Source organism: Marmota monax, unplaced genomic scaffold (assembly GCF_021218885.2).
Source record: "Marmota monax isolate L192 unplaced genomic scaffold, Marmota_monax_Labrador192_F-V1.1 WCK01_AAM20220418_F8-fsc00135, whole genome shotgun sequence".
Lineage (NCBI taxonomy): Eukaryota > Metazoa > Chordata > Mammalia > Rodentia > Sciuridae > Marmota > Marmota monax.
In genome coordinates, this window is record NW_026694339.1 from 2,401,412 (window position 1) to 2,423,667 (window position 22,256).

Genomic DNA, 22,256 nt, shown 5'->3' on the forward strand with positions numbered 1-22,256 from the left:
TAGAATTAGACATATTTTAAAAACAGAAAAATTCTATGTATTATATCCCAAAGGTTAATAGCTATATTCTTACATGTAATTGTAAAAAGTTGGAATAAGGTCACAAGGGATGACATTCATTTTATTCAAATATATACAAGCACTTTTCCTTTAATATTTGTGACCAGCATTTTATAAGACCAATGTTTGAGTGGCTTTACATTAAATTCTCTACAGAATCTTTATAAAGCATAAGAGTTTATATAACTTTTATTTGCTTTTTAGATGAATATATACTAATTTAATGCTTAACATTTTATAGTATAAAAGGGATCTAGATGATTTCATTATATTCTATATTTGTAATCTGGATTAAAAATAGTAAGTGAACCTGTGATGTTATTAAAAAAAAAAAAAAAAAATACAACTCTAATCTGGGCCCCTAAGTAGGAATGCAGAATACTAGCAAAATTGTTCCAAGTAACTTGCCTTTTAATCATTACTGTCTTTGAAAAGTAACAGACCTATTTGAATGAATGCTGAAATACAGCCATTTAAAACTTAAGTTATTTATTCCAGAGATATATTCTGTTTTTTTATAATTTTTTTCCCAATATCTTTATTTTTAAGTGGTGCTAAGGATATGTGTGAGGCAGGTGTTCTACCACTGAGCGACAGCCCCAGTCCTTATAATTTTTTTAAACATTTTTTTTAGTTATAGGTGGACATAATATCTTTATATTTTTCGTGGTGCTGAGGACAGAACTCAGTGTCTCACGCATGCTAGGTGAGCGCTCTACCTCTGAGCAACAATCCCAGCCCTATATCCTGTTTGAAGCAAAGAGAAAGTGTAAGATTATCTCTCTCTGAAGAGTCTAAGCAATGTACAATCTAACTTATACTTAGAAATCCCTCCAAAAAACAAAACAAAAAACTAAGTTCTAATGATCCTAATTGGAATCTGTTTGTATCCTCTATAACAAAATATTTTCTTCATTCAGAAAAAGTTAACAATCTAACACCTGATTTAAAGTTAAACTATTCCTTTTGCCAGTGCTCAGTTCAAACATAGATAAGGAATTGACAAGTAACTGTACTAATAATTAGGTCAAAGAAAAATTATAACTTCAAAATGACATTGCATCAAAGTAAAAACAGTGACTTAAGAGAGCATTAAAAAAAACAAAAAACAAAAAGAGCTCCAGTGGACAATTTAAACTGGCTATAGAAATTTAGTTTCAACAGCTACAAAATATTTCAAATTGCCCAAAGTTCATTCAATTAACTGAGGTATCGTATTTGGAGAAAACAAAAACTCAGCTTACAATTTTCTAGGTGGAAGAAGCCGTTAGACAAAATGGTGGGTAAATGTCTTAAAAATAGTTTTTGATCTCTTAATCCTCATCAGTCATCTTATACAATTTCAATAATAGATATAATGTATGTTTATGTATATTCATGTTTTATACATAAAAAGAATATTTTTCTCCCACAAAGAATACACCGTATAAATAATGAAAGTTTTATGGTACTAATACTTATTTTTATTTAAGTTGGGAGAAAATAAATATATTTTAGTACTTAGATATATAGATTATTTTCAAAATAGCTCATAGTGTCAGTAGTATCAAAATCAGTTTTCTCTGAAGGAGGCATTGTTTCCAGCTATAGGCAGTCCTCATTTACATGGTAGTATGGGACTATAAAGATGTCCAAGCAAAGCAATCCCAATGATCAATAAGGAAAATTACGATTATTCTATGACCTTTAAAAACCTGTAGGAGTATTAAACACTCTCAACTGCCAGTTATAAATGTAGATGAAAATGAAAGTTTAAACAGTGAGAGTGAGAGTTTTACTTTACTGTAAAATACTAATCAGGAGTAGTTTTAACACAGCTTGCCTTCTCTAACTTATAATGCTGAGTCAGCATCTCCTATACTCCAGCAACTTATGTACTTTTTAAGTTGGGATCAGCTTCCACCATTTATTATTGTTTGTGCTTTCTATGTTGTGACCTATTCCTGTGTTAACAATAAATATTCTTTAATGTGAAAGTTTTGCCATTACTTCTCCATCACAACTGCTTTCCTCACTTATGTTGGTAAGTTTGTTTAGCAAGACTCAGCTAGTCATTGTACAGCAACTGTATCTAAACACCCAGAATCAGTGACATTTTTTTAAAACTCCACTTATGTTCAAATTATTACTTTCAGCATTATTATTGTTCACTTCTTTGCTTCATTTTCAATCTTAGATGGCCAATTTTTTTGATTATCCACTTTTATAAAATGTCACATTGGGTGATGACAATGTAACTATACGCTTTGCTGTAGATGAACTAAATACATACGTTCAAGGACCAATCACAAGCAGAATTTGAAAAAAGATAACATAATTGGTCACTGACTATAAAGCACACCTGTTACTTAATAATTTCTGGACAAAGGTGCTAATACTTCACAAGATGAACAGCTGATATGCTACCCTAACTGAATGTGAACCATGCTATTAGGAGGCTGTTGTTATTTAACTAAATTATGGTCACTGAAATTTGTGCCTATGGGAACCACACAAACTGAGGACTGCCCACACCCTTCTTAACATTGACCCAGACAGGCTTAAAAGTGACTACTGAGAAACAACTCATATAAATTTACATCAAATAATGAACTTAAAGAAACCCAAATGAAACATTAGCATACATACACTTTGGTAGTTTTCAAATTTTTGTTATTTGACCATCATGCTTAAAATGTACCTTAAGAGTAACAGAATTTTAGAAATAGAGGAACTTTAGACTCCAGTGGTTTGATATTGCAAATTATCCTGCATGTTTATTATGAATTATTTCTCCTCCTTCAATTTCTATTTGCTCATATAGCCACTTGCGATCACAGCGACATTCAGCTCCACACTTGGTAGAACCACAGGCAGGACAAGCATAGAAACATCCTAAGCAATCTTCATCCAGGCAGTCGCAGAGGTCCATCCCACTGAAAATCAAGAGCCCTTGGCTATCATAGACCTTACTCTTTGCTGGTATCACTTGTCTGTAAAATAAAATGTAATGAATTATACCTCATGAATATATTACTTTTGAATATTTAACTGAAAATAGGATAATGAAAAAATTTAAGGACATTAAGTATTTTGAATTAGGGATAAGGTCCTGCTAAAGTAGTATGTAATTTACCAGGCTTACAGCCAATTCTACAAACAGTAAGTGAGAGGAGGTGCTAAGAATTGAATCTAGAACCTTGTGTGTACTAGGCAAGCACTCTTCCACTCAGCTATATCTTCATTTCCCTGAAGTTCATTTAAAAGTCAGTTCAACGAAGGAACAGACAAGAACTTTGTCCCAGATCATATGTAAATTTCTGCTAAAATTATTTTCCTTTAAAGAAAAAATAATGGCTAGTTAATAGTGGTTTACTTTATTGGTTATCAATCTCTTCACTACTTTGTGAACATAGTTTGTAGTATACCAAACTATAAGTTTTTATACTGTAATTAGTCAATGTAAAACTTTAACAAATGGAATAAATGGAATACACAAAAATGTTAATTGCATTTAATTCTGAATGATTACACTTTATATTTTAGAAATAGTGAAATTTCTGAATGATTATATTTTAGAAATAGTGAAATAATATTTTAAATAATTTAGTTCTCCCATTCTTTCTGTTCACTGTACCAGAACTGTTTCTATTTCAGCCCCATGAAAAACAGGTAAAAAATGAAAAGCAATCTTGCATTCTCATAAAATTGAATTACCTTTTAGCTGTCACTCATAGAGAGAGATATACCAATAAGATAATATCATTAGGGCTTTTCACAAAGTGAATTACTTTAAGTCTGCTTCAATATCTTAACCCTCATGTCAAAATGTTACCTTTTCACATCATTGCTACTTTCTTGGAAACAAACTTTTAGAGTTGAAAGGGATGCTTTAATTTTCTATGAATAAACCCCAAGGTCCTTGGAGGTTTTTTACCAATTCCACATTATTCAACTTAAAATGTCTACTCAGAAAATTTAATAGAAAATAAAGGAACAATGCAGATGTGAAGCAGTAAGTTAGAATATGAGTAAATGCATAGAATACCTGTCTGAACCAGCAGTTGCATTTTTGGTAAGCCTTCTTTTTTCTCTTTTACCAGTTTCTGGAGCAAATTCAGTTTGCTTTCCTGGGTTTGTAAACTGTAGTGACCTCAAAGCTTTAGCAGTTCTTCCCTGAATAAAGACAAGCAAATTATCCATTAAAATATTGTCATTAGAAAATAAATAAATACTTCTCTTAGTATTGACCCAGATTTATTTCTTAACCTGGAACATAGAAAAAAGATTAGGACCCAAGTGCAAGAAAATTTACTTAGTCCTTGAGTATGTTAAAACTTTTTTATTAATGACATTTCCATTATGTGATTTTAGTCTCCAGCAATTAGGTGTAGAGGCAGGCTGGCATGGTGACAACTGCAATGGCTGCTGGTACATGGGAACAAAGGCAAAAAAACTGCTATAACCCAATGGCACAAAACTGAGCTTCCTGATAACAACTTTGGGTCCTTAGGAAAGTTTCTAGTATTAAGATGAGAGAAGCAATATGGTTTCAAGTTCTGAAATAGTGTGATATTTTTAAATAGCTTTGATAAAACAAAATTTTGGTGCCTAAGGGCTTATGTTTGTTATTTGAGGAAGTGAAAGTAAATGGTCTTTCAAAATGTTTGCATTTACCCTGAATCACCCTTGGGTGATAAAGATAGTGGATTTAGGAAAAGAATAACACAATAACACAAGAGCAATGTACACATAAGATGAAGACATCTGAAGTTACAGTTATCAACAAGTATCAATAATGAACTGCAGATAAAAATGGCTTGTAGAGATGTGCCTTAGAACAAAAGGAAAACAATACATATAATTCATATAATTAAAAAGTTTAGTTATCTTTTGTCTTATGAACATAATGAAAAAGGGGAAATTCAAAAAAATATTCCAGCAGCAAGAATTATAAAATGGATGTAAGTAAAAATTTTGAGACATACTCTTTTTTTTTTTTTAAATTTTGTAGATTGACTTTTTCCCCTTAACATTATACCATCCACGTTCCCCATGATATTACATTTTTCATCAGAAGTAACATTTTTTTAAATATTTATTTATTTATTTATTTTTAGTTTTCGGCGGACACAACATCTTTGTTTGTATGTGGTGCTGAGGATCGAACCCGGGCCGCACACATGCCAGGCAAGCGCGCTACCGCTTGAGCCACATCCCCAGCCCCGAGACATACTCTTAATATACTTGTCACATGCTATGGTTTGGCTATAAGATGTCCCTGTTAAAGCTCCTGTGTTAATGCAGGAATGCCCAGAAGTGAAATAATTAGATTATGAGAGCTATAACATGATTAATTCATCCTAGTGGTGACTTTAGACAGTGGGAAGTAGCTGGAGAAGTTAGGTCACAGGGGCTTGCCTTGGAAGGGTCCATCTTTCCTGCAGCCCCACCCTGTTCTCTGCTTCCTGGCTGCCATGAGGAGAGTAGCTTTCTTCTGCCATCTCCTTCCACCATGACTTTCTGCCTTATCTTGGGTCCATAGCAACGGACTCAACTTCCTATGGATTAAACCTCTAAAAATATGAATCCAAAATTAACTTTTCCTCCTCTACGGTGTCCTTGTCAGGTATTTTGGTCACAGTGACAAAAAGCTAACACATCACAGGATAGAAAAAGTATTACTATACGTACATCTGATTCAGGTTTTCTTCTCTGGCGGTCTTCAGAATCAATATCCACACTTCCGTTGATTATCTGTGTACATTTTGGACAAAGTTTCCAACCAGGTACAAGCTGTCTTCCAAATTTTGCACTCAGAAAAGTGGCATCATCTAAGTCAATTACATGCAAATTTTTTTTGGCTAGCTTTTTGTGTATGTTAAATGGATCACAACATGACTTCTGCAAATCTTCAAATCTGTCAATGTAAATTTTTACATGATGGAAGCAAATTGTATTGTTTCCAGAAAGTGTCATTCCAGTTCTAAGTTGAAGTAAAAGCATATCATTTGATGATAATTCTTGTAAAGTCTTGAAACCTGTGTGACGAGTATAGTATGTTTTATGGCATTCATTTGTGGTACGAAGCTGTACTCCAACTGAACATGGATCCATCATTCTTGACTCTTGCAAACTTTCCCTGTTTTATTTTGTCTAGAGATCTTTCTTTAGTAGGTCATGTGATGATTACCCTAGAAAAAACATTAAAGACAGATTTGTTTTGTAAACTATTTTACCTGGAAAACCAAAAAGAAAAAAAAAATTGATAAAATTCAGTATTTGTTTCAAAAAAAGAAAATCTCTCATCAAATTAAGAATTGGTAAGTATTCTACCAGAATCCTACAATAAACAGTATTATCTTTAATCATCAGATGTCAGAAGCATTCCTTGTAAGATCAAAACTACACATAATATCTGCTATCACAGCTTCTATGTAAGATAATATTAAAAGGTATAAGGATTAAAATGCAAGATACAAGAAGGATTATTTGAAGATGACACAAATATCTACATGGGAAATATAAGAGGTTCAACAGACAAACAATTAGAACCAGTAAGAGAATTCAGTAGAGATGATGGAAACCAAAACCACTTATAAAATACCTTCCAAAATATATAAATCTCACAAAAGATATGCAAGATCTTTATGGAGAAAATTATCCAAACTGAAAGACAAAAAAGACAATATAACTAAATAAAGCTATAAATCATGGGAAGCTTGACTATAGTAAAATATGCCAATTCTCTGAGAATCCATATATAAATTCAATGCTCTTCCAATCAAAATTCCATCAGATATTCTTCTACCCCTAACCTGATGCAAACTAGCTGACCTATATGAAAGACCAAAGGTCAAAATACAAACCCAAAAAGCAACCCCCCCCCCAAAAAAAAACCCAGAAGAACAAAGGTTCAAAAGGGAAATAAAACAAGATATTGATTTATTATAAAGCTGTTATAATTTAAACTGTGTGGTACTGCTATAGTATAGATAAATAGATCCATGAATAGATGAGGGCTTGATGTATAACAAGCGGTACTATAAATCTTTGGCACTTTCTGCGCCATGCAATAATTATTTATCCTTCAAGACACCACCAGCCTCTTCTATCTCATGCAGCCTTACTCAAATACTATTGTTAAAGGCTTCCTTCCTGTGTTTGCATAACACTTTCATTGTATTGAAACTTTTTCTCTACTACCTTTCAGATGGCAGACAAGAACATGATGATGTCATTTTCTCTATCAACCAATGTCAAAAATTAACTTTAAGAACTTCATTTTTCATAGCAATATCATATGCTTTTTTTTTTTTGTCACTTGTTAATCTTTTATACATTTGGGTCTGTGAGGGCAAGAAATCCCCTGGGGCCTTTTCAGAGTTGTGGCTTCTCTAATTAGCACAACACTGGGACTTAACAGACACTTAACAACCTCTTTAGAATGAGTTCAGAAACTCCCAGAATCTCAAATCAGGAAGGCTGAATCTCCCTTAAATCAATGAGACAAGGTCCAAGGATCCTACAATTATTCTTATCTTAAACCTATAACGGTCCCATACAAAATGCCCCTCGTTAATGGTTATATCAAAATGATTCAAATAAGCAGATACGTCCAATGACCACCTACTACGTTCATGGTGCCAGGAGGAAAGAAAAAATTTTTTACTTGGTTTCTGGCTTCAAGCAAACTGTTAAGGGTGAGAGATTTCTGATTTAAAAATAAATACAAGCAAGGAAAGACATAAACTGCATACAGGGTTCGAGGCCACAAAAATTCTAAGTAGCTCGATCCTAAATTAAGAACTTAGAGGGCTCCGGGCCTCCCCCAGAGAGGCGACAGCCGCAGAGGAGACACAAGTGGCGGAAACTGCGCTGGGCTTTTACCCAAAAGGTCGCAGATGAACCCGGGGAAGAGCTGGGGGACCCACAGGACGGGAGGCTGCTGTAGAGCTCGGGGGAACCACGGGATGGGAGGCTGGGGCAGGCCCCAGCCGGCAGCTCGAAACCCCCCTCACCAGCGAGGGCCTCCGCTACCAACTCCTTAGACACCTGGAGGCCCTCGGGCTCCTTCCCCACTTAGGGGCCGGTCTCCACGTTCGCGCACCTCCAGAGCCACCCCCAGCTCCCTTCCACCTTAGCTGGAGTTTTCCGCGGGGTACCGGCAGCACCGCATACAGGAAGGCCTCACTCGGTTGCCGGCCTTCCAGGTCGTCTTCGCGCTACCACAGAGAAGACGGTGCGCGCCGGCTAGAGAGGCCCAGCGCCACCATCAAGAGAGGCCCGAGAGAAGCCTAGAGTGGAACCCCGCCTGGTCGCCTCCGGGAGTGAAAGGGACTCAGTGGCCGGAGTTGGTAAATGACTCAACGCGAGGCAATAGTTGCTTCAGACGCTGACTGGTATTTACCGTCTCCTCTCGGTTAGGGAATTGGGCGATCTCTAGGGTTCAACTGTTACGAGACACAGGTTCTGCTAATTTTAATTGCCTTCAAATCTCTCCGCCTGTGCAGGATACCAAACTTTTGCTCCCAGATACCCCTAACCCCTGAAGGGAGTGAATGCGTTAAAAGCACCTCAAGAACGAGCCTTTGATTTAAGGTCATACATTTTATTTTGCTTCTTTCAGGCAAACGAAATATTCTATTTTTTTTAAAATAATGAACTACGAAATAGCTATTATTTTGAGTAAAATTTAGCCTCCAGTAATTTTCTAAGGGAAGAAATGGTTTCCTTGTATCTCTATTGTCTGCCACACGTAGGCGCTCATTAATTTTTAAATCGGACTTTATTCACTTGCATTCATCTAGTGCTCCATGCGCCCTTCTCTTCTTCCTCTCCCCCTCCCTCTTTCTTTTTCAAAGGCATAGACGGAGGTTTATTTAGGAAAGTAGATACATATTCAAGGGAGAATGGGGGCAATCTCAAGAGAGATGCCTTTGGGGTAAAATAAGGTATGCACATTCAAGAGAGCATGCTGGCTCTCTCTAGGGGGACAGACAGCAACCCAGTGATGTGGGGGTACTAACATCTATAGAGGGCTGGTTGTTAGGGGCTGGACTAGAGGTAGAGGCAGAGTGGAGCGGCATGATTTCACGCCAGTTTTCTCTGCACTTGAACATTGGGTGCTTCTAGACTCAGTATATCTTTCTATTCCAAATTCCTAATTCACCGCAGCCCCAGACATTGATCCCTTAATCTGAAGGGTTGGTGAGCGAGAAAGATCCATCTTCTGTGATTGCTTTAGGGGGGCATGTGTAATGAACCTGCCTCCTTAGAGATCAAAGATCTCATCCTGACTAATCTGAAAGAAAAAGACACTGGTCTCAGTGTGGGATGAGTTCGAATTCTTGTGTTGCCATCCTCCTAACATAGTATTCTTGTAACTTTTGGAAGATACAAACTCTATTAGAAGATTAAAAAGGCAAGAGCTGAGCAATAGGAGCAGAAGTATAGTTACCACAGGTTCTAATAGCAGTTATGGTCAGGTAAGGCTATGCAGGAAATCTTTAATAGTTTTTATTTCCCTGTATACATCTCAGGATCTGGATTCCCCCCCCCCCCTCCCCCCAAAAGCATGTCTGTCAAATCAGACAAATTAACTTAGGGCAAACTTACTTTAGCAGAGTCTCTTTTGATAGTTATCAGACACCCATGCATAAGGCTTAATGTCTTTTCCACTGAAGGTTTGTGATCTTTTAACCATAATCATGTGGGCATAAGAGGTCAACAAAAACCAAAAACTATTGCTATTTTAATCTGCAAGTGAATGACATGGGACAGGCAAATAAGGTCCACCAAAGCCCATGCTTGCTTGTAATTTCATATATTTACTGTAAATTGTTTTCTAAAGTGAGTTTATGGTTCTTTCCAACACTTTCATCTTTCATACTCCTCCTCAGCTAAGCAGGATTTTGACACTGACTGTATTATACCAATCTTAGAATTAGGGGATGGGAGAAAGGCAAAAACCATGGGTAATCCCCTTAACTGATTTGGATAGTTCTTTTGCTGGTTACTTTGTGGTTGGCACTTTGCTAAGTACTACTAACTATAAATGAATAAAATGTATTCCTGCTCCCAAGGAGTTCAAAGATTAGTGAGTGAGGAATAAATTGTTAATTACAATGTGATTTGATAAGTGCTATAATAAAAGCATAGGGATATTAACAGGATAAAATAGGAGATACTAATATGCAAGGACATTCTGTGGGGGGAAGGGATTAATGCTTGAATTAAATTGTCATATGGGAAATGAACTTGATGCAATGCTGGCCTCTAGGTGAACACTAGGATAGCTAACCCAGCGATGTAAAACAGCAGGCTCATGAGACCAAATTAAGATTTGTGAATGATATGGCTTAATGAATCAATTTAGGTATCCAATGAAAACAGTAGGAAGGAATTGTAGTAAGTTAACATGATTAGGATAGGGTACAAGCGAACGGAAGCCATCTAAATCACTGGTTAAGCAATGTTCATATGACCTGTCTGCCATCTTTGCCTTTTCCATTGAAGCTATGCTCATAAGAGCCAGAAGTGAGGTTTCAGCAATGTTATCATTTAGATGTGGTGTCCCCCAAAAGCTCACCATGTGAGACAATGCAAGAAGGTTTTGGAGAAGAAATGATTGGGTTATAGCCTTAACCTAATCAGTGGAAAAAAAGCCCTAAATGGATTAACTGAGTAGTAACTGGAGGTAGGTGGGGTATGGCTGGAGGAAGTGGTTCATTAGGAGAATGGCTATGGAGTATATATTTTGTATCTGGAGAGTGGAGTTTCTTTCTCTGCTTTCTGATCATCATGTGAACTGCTTCCTTCTACCACACTTTTCCACCATGATGTTCAGTCTCACCTTGAGCCCTGAGAAATGGAGCTGGTCTTCTATGGACTAAGACCTCTACAACTGTAAGCCTCCAAATAAACTTTGTCTCCTCTACAATTTTGCTGGCCGGGTCTTAAGTCACAGCAGCAAAAAAGCTGACTAAAACAAGCAAGGAGGCCTACAAGTGGAAAATGCTTTGGGCCAATGGCATGCACGTGCTGTTTGGGTAGAAAGTATGCCTGGCCACAACCAGAACTTACAAGTTAGGCTGCTGAACATTTGTTTGCATTTCTTTGGTAGAGAACATATGAGACTGTTGTGGGTTTCACCAGTGTGTCGCCAATGTAGGAGTGACACAGTTGTCAGTCTAGAGATGTCATGATTATTCATAACTTATTTTTTTCATCCCTTTGACTATAAGTGACCCTCTGTTCCATCATATTTTCTATGTATTTTAACTCTGGCATGCCTTATAGTTTACTAACTTACTATGCATATTTAACACAACTCTGACTATGTTTCATAAAGTACATGCTTACTCATATTCTATATTTAAAACACCCTGGAGTTTTGCATTTATCTCATAAGCTAGTAGCTTACTTACTGTCTACAGTTAACACTTTTTATGAATTTCATACATTCCTAATTAAACTGCAGAAGAATTCAGTATGGCTGGAAAGACAAGTAGAAGGCAATGCCCTTTTTATGCTTTATTATAGATACTGGATTTTATCCTGATGGACATTATAAAACCATAAGGAGTATGGAGAATGGTGGAGAGATGCAGTCCTGGACAAGGCATAGAATCCTTTCATCCTAATGTGCATGACTGATAATGAGAGCTTCAGCAAACTAAATTAACTAAGGTAGTGGCTCTAAGGATGAGAGGATTTCCTTCACTCCACTCCCTGCCCCCAACAGTTGGTAACATTTGGAGACATTTTGGTTTGTACTAACCAGGGAGATGCTACTGGTATGTAGGAGGGTAAGAGCAGGGAAACTGCTGGACATCACACAATGCCACATAAACCCCCTACAACAATACTTTATTTCTGAGATTGAGAAACCCTAAACTAAAGGAATTAAGCAGGCATGAAGTAGATAGAAGTTAAGCAAAAAGAATTAGTAGGATTTTATAACTGATTAGATATCAATATTAGGAAGGAGAGGATGATTTTAGGATTCTGGTTTGGGTAACTGGGAGGACAAAAAGAGAAATGAGTTAGGGAAAATAGAGATAAAGACTTAACTGTTGGATATACTAAATTTAAGACATCCAAGTGAAGATGTGCAGTTGGCAGTTAGAAGGAAGCGTCGGGAGATAAGAGGAATCTGGCAAATATTGGTCTATGAGTAATAGTAGTTCTGTTTTGGGGGATGAGGTAGGGTAAAGAAGATGAATTAACCAAGGAATATATAGGGTCAAATGAGAAAGAATAGGACTGAAGATTAATCCAAATTTGCACCTTCATTCCATTTTACTGAATCAGAATCTCTGTCTTTATTTCAGTCAGCTTTTTCAACACTGTGACCAAAAGACCTGACAACAGTTTTAGAGGGGGAAAAGTTTATTTGACGCTCACAGTTTTGTAGGTCTAGTCTATAAATATCAACTTCATAGCTCTAGGCCTGAAGTGGGTCAGAACATTAAGTTGGATGGGTTTGAAGGAGAAAAGCAGCAAGACCTAGCAATCAGGAAGCTGAGAGAGCTCCACTCACCAGGGACAAAATATATATCCCAAAGGCATGCCTTCAGTGACCACATCCTATCTATAGTTCCCACCCAGTTAATCCATTCAAGTGGATTAATGCACTGATTAGGTGAAGACTTTTATAACTGAATCATTTTACCTTTGAACTTTCTCACATTGTCTCACACATAAGCTTTTGGAGCACATTTCATGTCTAAACTATAACAGTCCCCCAGGCCAGTCTGTCAGATCAGAATTTCTGCATATAAGGTCCAAGAATCAGTCCTGTTTGCAGGTAACCCTGAGTTATTTTGAAGCACAATGAAATTTCACAGCAATGGATTTACTCTAAGAAAAGAAGTTGGAGAAGGAGCAATAAGGTAGCAGGAAAACTAGGGAAGAGCAGAATCCCACAGACTAATAAAGGAGAGGATTTCAGAGTTCTGGCAGTAGACAAGGTTGCTGTAGGGCTGTACTGGTCATTAGAAGTATAATGTGAAACACAAGTGGAATTGCAAATTTACTAAAAGCAATATTAAAAAGGTTAAAAAAAGGAGCAGGTGAAATTAATTATAGAAACATTATTTAACCCAAATGTCTAAAACATTAACATTCTAACATGTGATTAACATAGAAATTAATCATGTATGTTATATATTTTTTCATATTAAGTCTTGGAAATCTGATATGTTTTATACCTTCAGCATGTCTCAGTATGGATTAGTCACATGTGGCTGGTGGCTGCCATATTGGATGGTACAACTGAAGAAAGTTATATAAAAAAGAATTGAAAAGAACTGCAAAGAAATGAAATAAAAAATAATAAAATGTATTTTTCACCTATAATAATGTGGTGGCCATAAAGGGTGTGAAAGCAGTTTTTTCAAGGAAGTGAAGATGAGGGTAGAAGCCAGCATATACCCAGTTAAAGAATGAGAAGTTAGAGAACATTTTCAAGAAGTTTTACTATATTAAGTATGAAGAACTTTATTTTTTGTATCTTTGTATATGAATTTTAAGATCAAACAACACAATTCAAGTTTTTTTAATTTTAAGATTTAAGAATTACATTTGGACTTTTGCTTCAATAGAACTGCTCTTTTACTAGAAACAACTAGAAACATGTACAAAATATGAGAAATAATTGCTTTCAGACCTTGGACACCAGGCTATGTAGGATTGTGATCCCTGAGCAAAGGAAAACAAATGTTGAGTTTTATAGTCATCCTAGCTTACCACATGGAGGCAATGTCCAGGGAGTGATTAGAGAAGGGAGGGGATTCATATGGAGGCCAGTGGTTTAGCTGAATGAAAGAGACAAATAGGAATTCAGGGAGACAAAGGAGCAGAGTAGCAGGGAGGAAGAGGTGTCACAGAGACAGAGTCTTGGACATCTGCAGAAGTGTTCCCTCCTATCTTTGGCTGAGTACTGATTTACATAATAAAAGGGTGAAATTCCATGTGGCTGAAGTAAAAAGCCCCCAAAGTAATAGACCAAACAATGTCTGGTACTTATAACAGGGATGGAAACAGTTTGTGTTCCCATCAACTAGAGAAGAGAGACCTTGTAATAAGTATTTGTTAGTTTCTACAATAAAAATAACAGCCAGAGCCTGGCCTGGTTGGTGTGTCTGTCTCTGTCCCTAATCCCAACCCCCATTCTCCATGTTGGTTGGTGTGTCTGTCTCTGTCCCTAATCCCAACTCCCATTCTCCATGTGGTCTTGCTGCTTCTGCTAGATTGGTCTTCTTTACCACCTGGCGTCTGTAATGCTAGATTCTTGGGACCCCAGTAGACCTCCAGGAGCCGAATCCAATGCAATCATACAAGAGTCTTTATTGCAAGCTCGAGCCTGGACTCACAACTGTTTCCGATGCAGCTGTCCCAAGGAGTGAGTCCTGACCCTTAGTTCAGTGAGGATTTATAGGTTTTGGGGGGATACTCTGTGCGTCACAACATCACACAGCAAATCATTTCATACCATGGGGAAATCAAACAACAACTCTTAACATTGATTAGCACATTCACTGGCCAGAACAAGTTGGGTAGGGGTGATTGGTTAGTACAAGAGGAGGATTCGTTTGAACTGATTGGTTTAATCTGTGAGGGGTGTACGTGCTAAACTACATGGTTTCTTAACATGTTTTCAACCACCAAAACTACTGGGGAGTCATCTGGCATCCCAGGTATTTTCTCTGTCTCATGCTGATTGGTGGTTGCTAGGGGGTTGCAATGGGTCCTCACCTAGCCTAACTGAATCAGGGACACCTGGTGCTGTAGATCTCTCCTGTTATTTGCAGACAAACAACTCAGCAGGGTGGCTGTGTGCCTAGGAGCGCTCTGTGGGTTTTTCCAAGGAAAAGGGCCACGCCCCCTCCCTTTGGACAGACCTTGAGGTAGAAGCTGGGTTTTCAAAAATGGAGTCACATCAGTTTCTCACATATACAGGGTAGTTGGATTCTTACAGGATGGCTCAGTGCTTCCAGTGCTGGCAGTCAGGGTGAAATTTGCTTTAGCCTGTAAGACAATATCTGGAGTCATGTAGTGTCACTTTCTCTACATTCTATTGGTAAATATGAGATTCATTCAGCTTGGCCCAGATTCATAGGGGGAAGGGGCATAGCCTCTATTCTCTCTCTCTGAGAGAGAGAGAGAGAGATTTTTTTAAAATATTTATTTATTTATTTTTTTAGTTTTCGGCTGACACAACATCTTTGTTTGTATGTGGTGCTGAGGATTGAACCCAGCCGCATGCATGCCAGGCGAGCGCACTACCGGTTGAGCCACAGCCCCAGCCCCGCCTCTATTCTCTTGATGGGAGAAGTGTTAAAAAAATTCATAGATATGTTTTTAAAATGCTGCTGTGCTTATATTAATGCAAAAAATAGCTTGATCTAGTAAATCTAATAATTACCCAAATTTCAAAGTAGCAATGACTATAAATATTTTGAGGAGTACCAAAATATTTGTAACAACTCTAATATATTATAAAGAATTTGTGATTTCTATTGGTGGCAAAGTTGTTGGCACTATGGACCAAGTTACCAGTACTGCAGCAGTACTAATGGGCACTGCTGATAGAAGTAATTTGTTTACATTTGCAAGTAAATAAAATGCGAGATTTTAGCTAAAAGGAAAAATAGGCAACTACAGGCATATTATAAGAACAGAATTTGGAGACTATATGAAGTTAGAGACCATAAATATGCAAATACATATGCAAATTTCAATTTCTCTTCTAGCATGTGGGTGTTTTTTGGGTGCTACCAGTGAAGGCAGACAACTGGATTAATTCAAGGTAGAGGAACTATCAGTCAAATGCATAAGAAGGACAAGGGAACAAAGAGTTTTAGGTTTTACCATGGAAGTCACTCCATGACAAGAATTCTTCAAGAGAAGATAATGTCTGTTTAGTTTACTATAGCATTGCCAGAACCTAGCACTATTAGTTAAGTGAATGGAATGGTTGAAGTGATAAATCTTTGCAAACAAACAAGACAGAATTATGATGACTATGAGAATGAAAAGATCTGGAACTCTCAAAACAGAAGGTAAAGAGGTGAAAAAATTGATTAAATTGGAGGAGTAAATAGTTGTGGTTAGAGAATAGAACTGGAGTTTAGGATATCAGCTATGACAAGTTTTAGTTTCTCATGAAAGATGCTTATAGATGTGGAAATGAACCAAGAAATAGGAGACTTGAAATATTAACATGCAGAGGGGCCCAACTTTGGGTTGTGATGGTGTGATACTTTGAAGGGTGATGTGAGAAATGAAGGAGGATGAATTCTTAGTAATTATTTTCTTTTTGTAAACTTTCATATTAAATTTTAATACACCACAGAGAAGTATTTAAGTCTACTTAATGAATTTTCATATATGTATTTCCTAGGTCAAAAATTACTAATATTCTATCTGGGTGCAGTGGTACACACCTGTAATCCCAGAAGCTCTGGAGGCTGAGACAGGAGGATCCTGAGTTCAAAGCCAGCCTCAGCAAAAACGAGGTGCTAAGCAACTCAGTGAGACCTTGTCTCTAAATAAAATACAATATAGGGCTGGGAATGTGGCCAAGTGGTCAAATGCCCCTAAATTCAATCCCTAAAACCCCCCTTCCCCCCAGAAAAGAATTACTAATATTCTAGAATCCTCAATTGCACTGCACCTCAGTTTTTAACACATGTTGTCAAAGGTAAACTACTATTCTCACTTCTTTCACCATAGATTAGTTTTGGGGGTTTTTTGAACTTTGAATTTGGAATTGTGCCATGTGTAGTCTACTGTGTCTACTTGTGCTCAATACAATGTGACATTCATCCATGTTGTATATAGTAATAGTCCTTTGGTGTTGCCAATTGTATTTCTTTTACATGAAGATGCTAAAATTTTATTCTGTTCATTTTACTGTTGATAGACATTGGGTTCTTTCAATTTGGAGCTTTTGCAAACAATGTTTCTATGAACATTCTGTTTTTTGGTGCACATAAATTCATACTTCTGATCGGGTATATAGTGGCTGTAGAACTCTTGAATCATAGGAAATATGTATGTTCTGTTTGATTAGATACTGACAAAGAGTTTTCCAAAGTTATATTTTTTCCAAGAGTTTTCCAAATTCATACACTTTCCAGCACTAGTTTACATTCCTAAGCATGTTCACAAACCCTTGGGATCATCAGTTGCTATTGTTGATTTTCATTTTAGTTATTCTAGAGAGTACAGAATTAATTGTTTTCTAAAGCCAAGTTGCTTCATTTTCCAATTTGGTGACACAAACAAGACTCTAAGTGAGCTCTAGAATCAGACTGCCTGATTCAAATCTGTTTTGCTACTAGTTAGTGGTATAACCTAGGGAAATTACTGTAATTCTATAGGCTTCAAATTCTCCTTTGTAAAATAAAGGTAATCACGTCTACCCTGTAGGATTTTTGTGTGGAATAGATTAGTGTGTGCTTTTGTATATGGGTGTAAAAGTAACATACATGAAGATAGGTATAAAGGGTTTAGCATAGTGCTTGGCACATAGTAAGCAGTTGATAACTTGTAGCTATAATTATTCTTGCTACCGTTTATGGACCTCCAATTATATCTAGAAACACTGGGTGATCAGCTCACACATGTCTCTCATTCATGACATGCTGTTTCAATCTTAAAAGATCATATTGAGCTAAAAAGTAGAGTTGTTCTTTGAACCTGTTAACTCTTGACTTCCCTCTCACCCATCTTGTCCCCTCTTTCCTGACAACAATATTTAATAGTCAGTTGATTTAAAGAAATATGACATAGGGAACTTAACTGATGATTGGCTAGTAGGACAGATTGAAACTGCATTTTAAGCTTCTAATTTTTCTCATTTAAAGTGAAGATTTCAGACTGTTGTGGGGGTGGCGTGGGGAAGGAAATACAGATCTGCTCACATCTGCTACTCAAAATACTAGCCATATAACCAGGAGAGAATTTGGCTCAAATTAAAATCCCAGGGCCCTTCATTGCCATAATAATCATTATTGTATCAATTAAGATTCATCTGGGTGTCCACAGTATGTTTGGCATTCTATCAAGGAAGGAAGTGGATGTCTACAGGAAAGGTTTCAACCATTTTGCTTATGTCTTAGAATGACCCAAATGGTATAAAGAAAAAGCATAAATAAAACATTAAAATTTGTAATTCAACAGCACTTAGAATTATAAAATATTAGAACTAGAAATGGAGCCAACAGTTCTGTTCCACAGCATCTTCATTTAGAGGTTGATGAAACTCGATTCCAGAAATGGCAAAATTATACAACCAATATGTGTAAGTGACAACCATATATATAAGGGTTATACAAACAGTAAGAAAAAGGAGGAGTCCAGGCTCACACTCAGGGCTTCTAACTCAAGAGATAGCGTTCTGCTGTTCTGTCAGACTTCATCTCAACTTGTGGGGATTATATTCTTAGAAAAATCAGAAAATATAATATAGTACATGTGTAATATATAGTGTTATATCTTCTTTTGAACTGCTGCCTTGGAAAATCAGTTAAGCCATTAGTTTCTATGTGATCTATCTTTTCTATTTTCTATATCAGTCATAATTAGTGATAGGGAGAGAAAGTACTGATGGCTTTAGTGGGGAAACTTTGGCTTTGGTGGGTCTTATTCAGATGAATACTATGAATAATTCCAAATGTTTCCGGAATTTCATGAAAAAATTTCCTTTGATTCTTTGGGCAAAACGTTGAAGAGCTATGCTGCCTAGGTGCCAGCAGAGGGAGAACAGAACATTGTTTTCCTCATTTTCACTGACTTTTTCCTCATTCTGTTGTGTATTTTGATTATTCTCCCCACTTATTTAATGCATTTCTTGGCAATTGTGAGAAAACCACTACCCTTTCCTGTACTTTTAGGGAAGTCAGGGAATGTTTTCATTATTGAATTAGAGTTTTAGTAAACCCACTGTCCATCAACTGAACTGGGTTGAAAATTTTGTAAGCATAGTGGAAACTTATTTATGTGCTTTCACATCTTTTCTCTGTAATGTTGTATTAATTGATTGTAAATGTTATGTACATTCAAACCAATTATATAGATTATCTTACCTTTAATAATTACTTCTAAGAGAAAGTAGCAATGTAACAAGAAGGCTTGGAATTGTTTCAGTCGCTTGATTTTCCTTGTAAGAGGATAAATCATTATCCAATCATTATCCCTCCCTAGGATTTTGCAACATGGGACTCAGAGAAGTTTGAAAACTATCAACTGCTTTGTTTTTGCCATTTGATAGAGGAAAATCAATAACAACAACCATGTGAGTTATACTGAAACAGGAGAGAAGCAGAGATGACTGTGAAGGGAATGCATCCTCCCTGCATCTCCCAGAAAATACATTCTGCTTTTACCTGTAGTGGGTGTGCAGCCATTTTGTTGTTCTATTTTTGTGAGACTTCCCAGTATCCTTATAATAAAATTTTCTTTTCTTTCAAACTAGTCTGAGATAGTTTTCTTTCCTTTGCAGCCACAAGAATTGCAGTTGGTGTGAGGAGTTGCCAAGGCAGAGGGTGAAGGACATTTCATGGGCTGCATGAGCAAAACATAGAGACATAAAGAAGCATGACATGTTTAGAGAAATACAAATAGTGCAGTTTTGTTGAAACATAAAATGAGAGAGAAAAGAGTACTAAGAGAGACGTGGGAAATCTGTCACTTTAAGGTGTTTACCCTGAAGGCAACTAAGAGCTGTAGAGTGGTTTAGATAGCAAGTGACAAAGGCACATAGGTAGTTTAGATAAATCAGTGTGGCAAGAATTTCTCCAGCAATTCGCTGTTATCTCTGAATTTATCATTTGTTTCCTTACCCAGGACCCTGGAGAAAAGAGATGGGACATGGAAAATATATTCTCTCACTAACCAGAGCAAAGCCTTAGGGTCATTACCTTTTACTACTTCCATTTAAATAGCTATTCAGCAGTCTTCCTTTTCCTCTATCCTGAAAGTACCATTGGAGCAGAAGTCACGTATACTTCATCATTGCATTTCCAACATCTATCTTAGTACCTGGAACATGTAGTTATTATGCTAAGAGAGTGAATAAGTAAATAGTGATGAAATAAAGACATAAATTCCATATGTATTTTGTAAGTAAGTAGAATTTGGTGAGTTTTATAAAAGACCTGCGTTTATTGAGCACTTATGTGTTAAACAGGACTGAGTGCTTTGCATGTATCACTTTATTTCATCTTCACAACAATGTTTGTGTGATCATAAATTACAGATGGGGAAAAAGAAGCTTAAAAAGACTACTAGGTTGAACCATATGAAATAATCATCTAATAATTTGTACAATATAGTTAATGAGTTGAGATGCTATAGATTGAATGTAGCATCTCCCAAAATTCATATGTTGACTCTTAGTCCCCATTGTGGTAATATTATGAAGTGAGAGGCCTTTGGAAGGAGGTTAGGTCATGAAGGGGGAACCTTCATGAATGGGTTAATGCTCTTCTAAGAAACTGAAGAGGAAGGAGTTGTTCCAACATGTGAGGACACAGTGAGAAGATGCTGTCTGTGAACCAGGAAGTATGCGCTCACTAAACAGAATCTGCCAGCACCTTGATCTTGGCTCTTCTGTCTTCAGATCTGTAAGAAAATAATATGAATTGTTCATAAACCACCAGTTTATGTTATTTTGTTATAGCTGAGTGAACAAACTCAGAGTGATACTTAAATAGTTAAATAACCAGATATGAAAAACTAAGCCATGACTTTTATCATGATTGTCTAATGTCCTGGTTATATTAGCAAGAGAGTATTTCAGAAAGGTAGCCATAAGGTCCAGGATGAGCAGGTATTTTAATCAGCTTTAGTCACGGTGACTAAAAAGAACTGACAACAACAATATAAAGGAAGAAAAGTTTATTTTGGCTCATGGTTTCAGAGCTTCAGTCCACAGTCAGCAGACTCCATTGCCCTGGGCCTGAGTTGAGGCAGAACATCATGCAGAAGGGCGTGGCAGAGGAAGGCAGTTCAGGACATGGAAACCAGGAATTAGAGAGAGACAGAGAGAGTTCTCTCACCAGGGACAAAATTTAAATCCCCAAAGCATACCCCCAGTGACCTATCTCCTCTATGCACACCCAACCTACCTACAATTATTAATTTCATTAATCCACATCAGTGGATTAATCCACTAATTATGTTATATCTTTCATAATATAACCATTTCACCTCTGAACATCCTTGCCTTGTCTCACATGAGCTTTTGGGGACACCTCATATCTAAACCATCATAGCAGGGAAGGAAACACAGGAGAAGAGAGTGATGGGGAGAAAGTGAAACAAGTGTATAGGGGTTATTAAGAACTTGCCCATAGAAAAAGTTGTACACATGAGTAAACTAGCAGGAGAGGGATTTGTGTCTTATTATTTTTTAAAAGGTGCTGTATTAAGGAACAATTTCCTATGATTTACCCATTAGGTGTTATTTTGTTTTGTTTTAAATTTCTGGTACTGGAGATTGAACTCAGAGTCCCATACATGCAAAGTATGTAGTCTACTGCTAAGCTAAATACCCAGCCTCTCTTTAGGCTATTATCTTGTAACATCATCCCTATGTGTATTAATATGATCTGTCATTTCAGTCAACAAATATTAAGTGCCAGCACAGAGCTAAGTGTTTGAGTCCAATAGTGAATAAACAAAATACAGCTCTGTCCTCCTAAAATTTATCGTTTAGGAGGAAAGGGAGGCAATTAAATGAAGTTAAGTATTTTGTTTCTAATTATACTCCTATAAGATAGAATATTGCTTATTAAGTGCTTAATAAATTTTTGTTGATCTAATAGACACATTATGTAGTGTGTGTGTGTGTGTGTGTGTGTGTATGAATGTCAAAACAATTCTTAAATCTGTTGATTCTTAGTTTCTTTTTTTATGGATTAACTGCAGTTTTCTAAATAAAAAAAAATATTTGGTAATGTGGTATTGTTTAGTCTTGCCTCTGTCCTCTTCTGCATGATTGATGAGAGTCTAAAGAGACAAGAAAATATCATTCCCCTAGAATTTCCATGGAGTAGGAAAATAGATCTGCTTTGGGCTAGGTGAGGCCATCTTTCAATGAAGAGAACCAGCCTTCCTGTGCATGCTCAGGAAGAAGACATCTGAGCACATGGGCTTTTGGAAAAATCAGAGAATGAAGGAGTCTTGTTGAGAAGAATGAAGAT

General features: G+C 36.8%; 1 protein-coding gene and 1 long non-coding RNA gene across 3 annotated transcripts; one reads left to right on the plus strand and one right to left on the minus strand.

Moving 5' to 3' along the window:
- Positions 1-95: 95 nt before the first annotated feature.
- Positions 96-8,311, minus strand: Arl14ep (ADP ribosylation factor like GTPase 14 effector protein). 2 transcript variants are annotated; one of them, XM_046467547.2, is made up of 4 exons: positions 8,179-8,311; positions 5,734-6,233; positions 4,088-4,215; positions 96-3,032 (listed from the first exon to the last, which is right to left on the minus strand). In XM_046467547.2, the coding sequence occupies exons 2-4, from the start codon at positions 6,157-6,159 to the stop codon at positions 2,804-2,806; spliced, it is 783 nt and encodes a 260-aa protein (XP_046323503.1). In that variant the 5' UTR covers positions 6,160-6,233; positions 8,179-8,311; the 3' UTR covers positions 96-2,803. The 2 variants fall into 2 exon arrangements, with proteins under 2 accessions (XP_046323503.1, XP_046323504.1); XM_046467548.2 differs by having other exon boundaries at positions 8,150-8,252.
- Positions 8,206-19,521, plus strand: LOC124109069 (uncharacterized). Its single transcript, XR_006856861.2, has 2 exons — positions 8,206-8,441; positions 19,255-19,521. It is a non-coding gene; the product is annotated as an uncharacterized LOC124109069 (long non-coding RNA).
- The last annotated feature ends 2,735 nt before the right edge of the window (positions 19,522-22,256 follow it).